Source organism: Gopherus flavomarginatus, chromosome 21 (assembly GCF_025201925.1).
Source record: "Gopherus flavomarginatus isolate rGopFla2 chromosome 21, rGopFla2.mat.asm, whole genome shotgun sequence".
Taxonomy (NCBI): Eukaryota; Metazoa; Chordata; order Testudines; family Testudinidae; genus Gopherus; species Gopherus flavomarginatus.
Window position 1 is genome coordinate 10,357,589 of NC_066637.1, and position 10,665 is coordinate 10,368,253.

Below are 10,665 nucleotides of genomic sequence, written 5' to 3' on the forward strand. Positions count from 1 at the left end.
CCCCAAGGAAACTTTTCTGCAGCCTTCACCATGTCAGCCAGAAAGATCCAGGCGAACTCACCCCCTTCCTGCCCCTGCTGGCATCAGTGCTCTCCCGATTCTCCTCTGTCAGCTTCATTTTGGCGTGTGAGGCAAAAACGTTGATTTCAGGCTTTTATAGGCAAAGTGGGGCAGTGGACGCCCCAGGAGGGAAGATAATGCATGCTGGCTGCTCTGTGGGTGTGACAGGGAACACCCACTAATACGCTTTATTGCCCAGTACAATCAGTCTGTCCTCTGGACCTTCCTAGGGGCTGCATGGCTCTTGCATGGTTCCCGTATGGCTCCGCTCTCCCTTCCTCTGTTCAAGGCCCTGTCCTCGTGAGGGTCAGAATCCCTTGTGCCAAACCCATGTTCAAACTGGATTGCTGCCACACTCTCCCTATGAGTGTTTCAAAAGGCTCCTTGCTGCAATAGCTGTGGTGAAAGCAGCCAGAAACTCCACTGCAACAGGCTGGCTCTGCCACAGGGAGAGCAGGTTCACTTCTGCAGACGTAGCATCAGGATCCAGCACTGCGTGGACAGAGCTACTTTCTCGAGGGCTGTAGGTTGTGCTTTAAGTAGAGGCAGCACGCTCTAGGGGCCTGAGCACAGAACTGGGAACCAGGGACTTCTGGAGTTCGAAGCCTCTGCGGCAGCATGGGACATGTTCATTTCACCTCGCTGGGCCCCATTTTCTCCATGTGTAAAAACAAGGTACGATCACACACCCAACAGTCCCTATTGAACCTCTATTATCTGCCAATGATCCAGCCCCTGCGTCATGCAACGGTGCTACCACAGTGTCTGGGGACACTGCTGGAGGATGCTGTAGGGCTTGGTGGGGTGGGGTGGGGGGGGGGGGGGTTAGGCATTTGTTGAACTACACTTTTGTAGTATTCAGGAAAACATCACACAGGCACTGTGTTAGCTCCCACTAACAACAATGGATGTTGAAGATGCTCAGAACCTCTGAATTGCAGGTCGTGCACACCCCAAGTCCTGAATATTGCCAGTTAGTTGCAGTTCCGTCTCACACCCCAGACAAGAGAAAACCCTCGTCCGTGCCACACGGAAAACGATAATCGACGCCGTTGTGTAATAACGCAGTTGTTGCTGGCAAGGCTCTGAGACTAGCATGAACAGGGGTTACAGAGACTCAGCAGACAAAGATTGGCATAGGTCCTAGAAAGCATTTGTCTGTCCTCATTTAGCCTCTGTCTCGCTCCAGGCCCATTTCAACTACAAAATGTACCCTGTCCGACACTGTGCTTGAAGGATCTGACCCTGTGGCAAGCGGGAGCCTTGCCATTGGCTTCAGTGGGGACAGGAGCAAACTAACTATGTGACAGCCGGGTTTTAGTCCTGCCTGTGGGTACGGGACCACACTGGGTTAGCACCGTCTCACGGCAGCAGGTTGCCTTCCTGTTCCTTACACTGGAACGCAGCACACTGAGCAGCATGGAGGAGCCGTTCGCGGCTGGCTGCTGGGGGGGCAGGGGGCATTGCTGCAAGTCACGGCATGTTCAGAGCAGCACGTCTTGCATTTTTGCTCAGCTGTTTGATCTGCTGCTTTTGCCCTTAAGCATATTAACCCCTTCAGTCCCCAAGTCTTTTCCCACCAAATGCAAGGTGCATGCGGGGGTGGGGGGAGGGAATGGCTAGCAGAAGGTACAGTTCTCCTCTCCATTCCAACTCCGAGAGCTTATTTTGCACAGAGCCTTGTTATTAGTTAACCAAGGCTGCACGGCCCTGATTAACTAGGAAGCGAAGTTCACAGATAGTCCCAATTGCCAGGCTAGATGAAACAACCAACACTCTCTACTCTTAAAGGCCACACTTGGTATTTTACTGAGCAATAAAAACATGTCCTCTTGGACCCTCGTGAGTTGCATGTGGGTCCCACATGGGTCCATTGTGGGCCTGTTTTTTCTTCCCTCATTTAAGGGGCTTAGCCCAAGACTGGGCACAGAATTTAGACTCAACATTTTCCACTCTGGTTTATATTTTTGGTATCCGTTGATGGTTCTTCCCCAGCACTGTGCTGCGGTCATAAAAGGAACAGGTTGGCCATTCAAACCAAAGTAAATTATTGGAGCTGCTGTTGATCCATAGTTCTTCTTCTTCCTTAGGATTTCTTTTTGGGGTTGTTTATTTTCAACACCCATTAGTTACTGTTTATTCAAAGTCCCTTTCGAGCTAATCCAAATCAGAAACACAAGTCATGCTCACGTGAGAGGTGCTAAAAACGACTGCACTAAAAGTACACAAACAATGCTGTGCAACAAGGTAAAAGACAATACCGGCTTCTGGCTGTAATTAGGGCAAAGCAACCTATGTAGAAACAAGACCGGTGGAGGGATAAGGAGGAAAACGAAAAACCTTAAAGCAAAAATTATTCAGGGCAACAGATAAGTCCAGAAATCTTGAGGAAGGGCATTAGTGATTCATAAATATACTCATTCCTAAACAGCTTCATTCTATGCAAGCTAAAACCTACTGAACACAGCTGGCTTTCCAGGAAGGATTCCTTCCAACAGCAAAAAAGTGATCAGTGCCCAAAATTAAATTGCATATGCAAACACACTGGCAAAGAATATGTAGTGTGCCACTATAGTAGCTGATCCACTGGAGGATAACTGACTACTACTGCTAGCAACTCATAGAATGAAGGAGCTAAATTACTGCTTTAGCATGCATAGTGGAGGACAGTGCTGTGGTGCTGAACAATCCTAGGTTTAAAAATCCTGCTGATGACCCTGTGTGGTAGGGGGTTGGTTATGCACGGATGCCCCAAGGTCTGATTTCTCTAATTAAGCTTAACTATGCAGGGACCTATCCCCCAAGAGCCACATCTCTTCTGTATGGGCACAAACACCTTTCCTTTAGAACTTAAAAGTAAGCAAGAATGTATGCAAGGCAGCGTCGCCTCTCAATGCAGGAATGAAATCCCTGCACCCACACTCTGGCATCAAGAAATATTCAGTAAAGAATCGTGCAGTGCTAATATCCGTACACAACACATGCAAGTGTTGGGAAATGAAAGGACAACACATCGAAGTACACATTGGGCCAAAGATGCAACCAACTAGAGAGAGCAGCTATTTAAGTGGCCGGTTTGCCATTCTTACCAGAAGGAGAGAAATTAATGAGACCTAACCTCATGCTTTTATTGGCTGAGAAGAATCTCACAGTGAAGGAGAATTAATCTGAGAGCAGAAGTTTGTGAATTGCTGGGGGCCCACAGAGAGCCAGCTGGTCCCACGATCTCATCTCGCCTGTTTCCAGCTTTCCTACTGTCACTTTCCCACGGACTGCTGTAGTTGCCACAGTGATGTTATACATAGAGCCCTGAGTGGATACAAAATGTGTATCCGCATCCGATCCATGATCTGCAAACATGGTCCGTGGATGTAGCCGATATCCACAGATTCGCTGGGCGCTAGTTGTAGGATTGCCAGGGCAGGGGGAGGGGGTGGAGTCTCCTATGTGATTTGAGGGGGCTGAGAGGAGCTCATGAGATAACTTCTCTGTTAAAATGTGGTCCACTCTGTGAAAAAAGATTGGCAAATCCTACTGTGGAGGAATAATTCAGTAACAGATCCTTGTCTAAGGACAGACAAAGGAACATTACAAAGCTCAGATTTTACCTCATTATATCTGTGCAGTTCCATGGATTTAAGTTTAGTAGAATTTTGCTGTTAAAAAAAGCTACGTTGTAACAAATTCATTGCCAAGAAAGCACTTTAGAGGCATCATTTATACTGTGCACTAGGCAGAATTTCACATCAGCAGTTGTGATGGATCTAAGATTCTCCTACTCCAAAAAACATAGGACCATACCATTTGAGCTGAAGGAGAATCTCCTTAGCAGTATAGAGCTTATGGCACACAGTTAAAGCAGAAAGTAATTTCCTTTGGCAAATGCCAAAAATGTTAACTCATCTCAGAAACATTCTTAGGATTTAAAAATGGAAACAAAAACAGGTCTCCAGTGCTGGTAAAAACAAATACACACCCCACAACCAACTATCCCCCAATGGCTTAAAATGCTGCTTGTTTCGTAATGAAAAACCGCAACACCAATTTGAATTTCTTAACAAAAAGCTTAACTCCTTGAAGAAAGAAGCTACCAAACAGCTTAGAGTTTGAACAGCAGCTTCATCTTGCAGTAACTGCATCTGTCTAGGAGTTCCCGACTCTTCTGCATATCGATCACCACCAGCCTTAACTGAACACAGGTGCAAGATAGAACATCAATTCCAACAATAATCTTAACATTTATTGGCTCTTCTAAACCAATCAGAAGACAGCAAGGGCAGTTGGGAGTTCAAGTTAACCCATATGCAACAGAACTCTCAGGTAATTACCTCCTTTGGTTGCTGGATTAAAATGTGCAGAGCACATGAACAGTGCCCAAGCCTGAGGTGATATGCACTGGCCTGCCCAGGGATAGTTCTAAATTGGATTCCCAGTCCCATGTGCTCCTAGGCTGAGAGGTGCTGGGAGTGTTGCATCAGCGGCACAATCAGTTCCAGGTTTGGGGGAGATGAGGGGCTGCCTAGCTCCATGCAATAAACAAACTCTCTTCCCATTACGGAGGAGAGCCGAAGCTCTGAAGGGAGCTCTGGCCAAGCAACCACAACCAGACGGTTGATGGGGAACAAGATGAGACAGGGAAGGAAGAGATCTTTCACAACATGAAAGGGCCGTGGAAGTCATCCCTCCCACGTGACGAAAACGCTGCCCTACCCCGTAAGCAAACCAGACCAAGGTGATCGGGTGCAATAAATGCCCTGTGACGGGGGAGGGCAAAGATTTGCAGTTGGCAGACGACTAGTTCTTTGTAGCTCTGCCTATCTCATCAAGGTCAATTAGCACCACGCAGCTGGCAGTGGGAGAGGAACTGTAAACAGATCGATACGGGGAGGGCTGCTTTACCCTGCAACCCAAACCTGCAGCTGTTGCTTGTCCAGCCAGCCTTCTCATCAGAACCAAGACCAGAGAAGACCACCAGATCACAGGCCACCAGCCAGCACCCAGCCACCTCCACACCAGGCCCAACAACCGGAATTAGATCAAACTATTACCACCTTCAGGAGGCTAAACTATGTGTTCCACAGGCAGGGAACAGGAGGAAGCAAGGTGGACCCATGCCTGAGGCCTTGTCATGCCAGGATACTGATTAAGGGAGATATGCCCAGATGATCCCAGCAAGTAGCCAATGCCCCATGCTGGAGGGGAAAGAGACAAACAAAAAATCCAGAATACATGGGGGGAGGGGAAATCCCTTCCTGACCCCTACAGGTGACCATCTGAAGCCCTGAAGCATGAGATCTCAGGACAATAAGACAGAAGGGATCCTCCAGGGCTACCCAGCATAGTTCCCCACTACCGCAGGCAACCCCAGCATACGAAATCACTCATAAGTTTATCGAGCTCTATCTTAAAGCAAGTTAAGTTGTTAGCCCCTATTTTGTTTTGTTTTAGAAGATTCTCATTCTCCCAAGATAAACACACTCAGAAGTTCATAGCGTATTCTGGGACGGCAACAAATATGTGACAACCTAGGACTTCCCAGGAATCAATCTGCCGCCTTCTATGTCATTCAGAACTTCACAGGACAGAAACTTCGGCATCCCGCTTCTAAAGCAGGCTCCTGCCCACTTGGAGAATCTCCTTTAACTCACAGCAGTACAGATTTTATGACACACACTTGAGCGGTGAGTGGGGGCATTTAACAGGCAGGATTGACCCTTTAAGGGCCAGTGGCCTGGGGTCAACCAGCCCTGGTCAATGATCAGACCCAGCAGAAAAGGGAGTAAGTGATTATAACTACCAGCAAGTGACTCAGTTGAGGGTGGACTGCAGGGAGAAGCTGCAGGAAGGCACAGGCTTCTGCAAAAGTCCCCAAGCAAGGTTCGAGGTGGAAAGCCCCGGGAGTCATGACTGGGTAGAAAGCCCCAGCTGGAAGTTTTGTTTTTCTTTTGTGAGCTCGTGGTCATCTGGACAACAAATGGAGCCCAGAACCAAGGGCTAAAGTCTAATTTGATGTAGCTAATAATTATCCAGGAAGCCAGTGTGTTACAGGGCACCTACCCAAACACGTACGCACACAGTCTGCTACAGGACGGGTGCAGACATACAGCATCAGTGGACAGGACCCAGGGCTGCGACCCAGGACACCCAGATTCTGTTCCTGGCTCAGGCACTGACCTAGGGGTGACGTGGAGCTAGTCATGTCTCTTTCTTGGTGCAGCACCTCGCGGTGACCTCTGGTGGCTGAAAGGTTCCACCAGAATGCAAATAATAAAACAAAACCAACCAACAATGTATTTGTACCTTAAATATTCCCCTGGTGTTTCATTTCCTTTACATGTTGCTTATAGCACCAGCTTGCCAGAGGAGTTGTTATTTCACAGTCGTGGTTTCATTTCAGCCAATACACGTTAAAGAATTTTCCAGCTCACTATGTCTGTGCTTCACCCCTGCTCCCAAATCCAAAGAGGAGAACTTATCTGGAGACACTGGCTACAGTTTGGCTGCCCACAACATTCCTGCACTTGTGAGGGGGAGAAGTTCTTGTGTGTATGTTTGTGAACTATCTGCATTTCATCCTGCTGTCTGGCCTCACAAAACCAGGAGCTGAAGAGAAATCGATTTTCGTGGTGAAAGTGGCAAAATATTTAAAGCTCCCAAGTTTGAAGTTTTCAGCATCAGCAATGGGTTCTAGGACAGGAAGTTTCAGCCTCAAAGGACTTGGTTGGAGAAAATCTGTGTGTGAGCAACAGAAAAAGGGGAGGAGAGAGCGGGAGCTAGCACTGAACCATAAATCACTGTTAGTGACTAATGAAGAGATTATTGCTGAGCAAAGGAGACCACACAATGCAGCTGTGCTTGAAAAATGGATTCTGAAACCCAGGGGGTTGGAGTGCTCAGATTACACGATGGAGCGGTTATAAAATCCTGGATTGATCGGTAAAGAACAGCACAGACAAAGACACTAAAATTCAGGTGTTTCCCCCTTTTAACAATAAATACTACAGCCTGTTTCCTCTTTCCCATCTGACTAACGGGCCACTTTACCTTGAATGGTCCCTTACAGTATGTGCTAACTCAGGGGTCGGCAACCTTTCAGAAGTGGCGTGCTGAGTCTTCATTTATTCACTCTGATTTAAGGTTTCGCGTGCCAGTAATACATTTTAACGTTTTTAGAAGGTCTCTTTCTATAAGTCTATAAGTCTCTATAACTAAACTATTGTTGTATGTAAAGTAAATGAGGTTTTTAAAATGTTTAAGAAGCTTCATTTAAAATTAAAATGCAGAGCCCCCACACCGGTGGCCAGGACGTGGGCAGTGTGAACGCCTTCGACACGCGTGCCATAGGTTGCCTACCCCTGTGCTAACTACGCATGCTAAACCATCTGTTCCCCTTTGCATTTTGCCGGGAAGCTCGGAGTACCTTTCCCAGCCCCGAAGAAGAGCCCTGTGTGGCTTGAAAGCTTGTCTCTCTCATGGACAGAAGTTGGTCTAACCCACCTTCTCTCTCTAATATCCAGGGCTACAACTTCACTGCATATTTAGGGCAGCGGCTGTTTTTTTGTTCTGTGTCTGTGCAGCACCTGGCACAATAGGGTCCTGGCCCATGACTGCAATATCAATAATCCAAGATCTGCGCACAACCAAAATGTGTACAGATCCTGCCGTATATCAACCTGCTTTGGCTGCACATGGGACTTTCCTTCATAACACTCACTCGCCAACAGACGTGGCATGTTACTGATTGCGAATGGAGTGGATGGGACTATCTGATAAGGCAGCTGTGGGACTGGTGGGTTGAATGTGGAATCGGAGGCAGCCACAAGAGCAGAGCTACTTATTGCTAAGCTGCATTGTAAGAGAGAGCAAAAAAATATACACACGTTTCTCAGTGTATTTCATGTCTTGTGCCCAGCGGAAACCATAGTGCTGGCTGGTGTCCCACTGCCCACCTCAGAGTAACCCTTCCCTCCTTGACCAAAACTCACTCCCAGACACCATCAGCCTTTGTTACTTGGCAGAAACTCCGGGCTTGCATGAGCCTCTAAATCCCACACAGCAGCTTCTGAACCCAGCTTCTGAGCCCTGCGAACTTACCCCGGTCCTGGGTGTGCAGGTCTGCGAAGGCTCTGGTCCTGTATTGGCTGGCATGACTGCTGGAGCCAGCAAAACGAGGATGCTACAAAATGCAAAACAACACAGAAAAGGAATGGAAATTAAAGCTCTTTCTTCCTTTGGTTCTGCACAAGCCCCTTTTTGCCCAAGGTGCGTTTTCTGACCTCTTGGACCCTGGTGGGCGGGTTCATTTTCCTGCTCCTAGAGACAAATGCTGATTTGGCCCAGCCTGGCGTTCCTTTTCCACATCTCAGGTCAGGGCCAGAGCCAGGGTTTTTGCTGCCCTAAGCAGCGGAAAAAAAAACAAAAAACAAAGCTGCGATCACGATCGGTGGCAGCTCCAACGTGCCGCTTTCTTCTTTGGTGGCAGGTTCTTCCCTCTGAGGGACCGAGGGACCTGCCGCCGAATTGCCACCGAAGAGCCTGATGTGCTGCCCCTTCCCCTTGGCCGCCCCAAGCACCTGCTTGCTGAGCTGCTGCCTGGAGCCGGCCCTGTCTCAGGTGCTCAGAAGACAGCGAGGGTTTACGCTGTGGTTATGTAGGAGCAGATGTCACATGGAATTAAATACAGCAGGTTACATGCCAAGCGCTCATGCTCCCGCCAAGAAAGGAGAGCTGTGTCTCTCTCAAGAGTGACCTCTACAAGCAATTAAAAATGGCATTGGTTTAGAGATTCTGCCGAGCCAGGTCTCCTTGGCTGGAAGGATGATCTGAGCAGGTGGGGGTGGAATATATTTGAAATCCTATCACTTGTTTCACCAGGAGTTTCTTTGATTCATCCAGCAGTTGTAAGCTCTCTGAGGCAGGACGAGGAGTATATGATACGTTTACAGAGCCTTATATAACCTCGCACCCTCCTGACAATTTAAATCTGCCACACCACCATTCTGCCTTTGCATTAAGTGGACGCAGGACTATTTTTTGGAGTTTGGTCCTACAGGCATCTTAAAGGGGCAGGAGCATGGACAGTGCTAGCCTAACAAGCAGCTATTCGATATTTTGTTTGAGCCTCTTTGTTGTGTGCGTGATTCCAGGCTTTATTTACTGCACACGATTCAAACGATTTATCAATTCCCTCAGGGGCCTCTCTATGGTGCTCATTGACATGATCCCTGAGTGCATTAAAAAACTGAATTACTTCTACAACGCCCCTGTGAGGGGAGGGGTAGTATGATCCCCATTTTACAGATGGGGGCAGGGGTGTAGATTAAGGTGAAAATCATCCACTCATTTCGGGTGCCAATTTGTGGCACCAAGGACCTGATTTTTCAGAGTATTTACTGTTATCTGGCCCTTCCTATATTCAAAGCACGGCCCCCATCGACCTCAGTTGCAGCTGGGAGTGCTCAGCCCTGCTGCAAAGGAGAACCCAGGGTCTCCATTCGAGCACCAGAAAATGAGGAACACACCACCAGCGACCACCCGGGAGAAGTTTGGTTTATGCATCTTGCCCAGCATCACATAGAAATTCTGGGGCAGAGACAAAATCCAGCTCTTCGGTGCAGTACCGAGCAGCCTTCACCACGAGAGCCTCCTCTCTCTTCCTGCAGTCCTCTGGCCCCAGGCACTGCCCAGCTGCCAAGGTACTTTGCCCTCTTAGACTTGGCCACTCACGTAAACGCCCCTACAGCTTTCAATGTCAGCGACAAACGAGGCAGGGTTTTACAGACAACACAGCCTGATTCCTCCCCAGAGTGCTCTCCAGCCTGTGTGCTGAAGGAGGCACGCGTCCCATGGAAGAAACAGTATGTGATTGTGTAATGAACAACTACCAGGAAGCATACACACAAGGGGGCAGAACTAAGATTGCACAGCCAATCCTACACTCTCCCTCCAAGTCCCATTCTCCCCCTAACTCTGACCAGGCCCAGTCACTGACCCTTTTTCCCAGCTCCTTGCGCAGTCTGTTTCTCACCCCTACCCTGGCCTCCAATCATCCCTGCCCCGACCCCATTGCACCTGGCACTCTGTGCTTCTCATCCAATCCCAGTTGGCCCACCTCACCCCCTCCCTGGCTCCGTGTCCAGGTTCCACCACCGCTGCCCCCACCTCCTCGTCAGATCCGTCCCCCACTTCTGGTTCCCAGTCCTGGTCTCCTTGCTCAATCAGTCCCCGGCTCCTTGCACCATCTCATTTCCCTGGTCCCTTGACTCTCACCCTTTCCTGGATGCCAGACCCAGTCTTATTACTCAACAATTCCCAGTCTTCCTCCCTGCCCCGCCCCCGTTTCCATCTTCTCTTTTCTCTCCACAACTTCCAGTCTCCCCTTCCCACCCAGCTCCTTGTCTTCAACTCCTTCCCCTCTTCTCCTCCCATCCAGCTCTTGTCTCCTCCTGGCTAGGCAGCATGAACAGGGGAAGTTCAGGGTGGCTCCTGTAGGCAGGGCTGGAGCACACCCGGGCTGGTCAACGCAAGAAGCTGTGAGCCTCAGTGAGGGTGAAATCTGCAGCGATTTTGCTGGTTAGTTTGTAAGAAGTCTCCCCATGCGTGAGC

The 10,665-nt window shown here is 48.8% G+C and overlaps 1 protein-coding gene across 2 annotated transcripts in view; it reads right to left on the reverse strand.

The window, feature by feature from the left end:
* LOC127038669 (solute carrier family 2, facilitated glucose transporter member 5-like) overlaps positions 1–8,418 on the reverse strand; it is a 28,287-nt gene extending 19,869 nt beyond the window's left edge. Inside the window, exons 1-2 of one of the 2 annotated variants that reach the window (XM_050931430.1) lie at positions 8,337–8,418; positions 8,155–8,236 (exon numbers count right to left, since the gene is read on the reverse strand). In XM_050931430.1, the coding sequence (XP_050787387.1) occupies positions 8,155–8,208 (54 nt within the window). In that variant the 5' untranslated portion in view covers positions 8,209–8,236; positions 8,337–8,418. Of the gene's footprint in view, positions 1–61; positions 119–8,154; positions 8,237–8,336 lie in introns of those variants that run through there. The other variant, XM_050931429.1, reaches the window with a different exon arrangement.
* Positions 8,419–10,665: the final 2,247 nt, after the last annotated feature.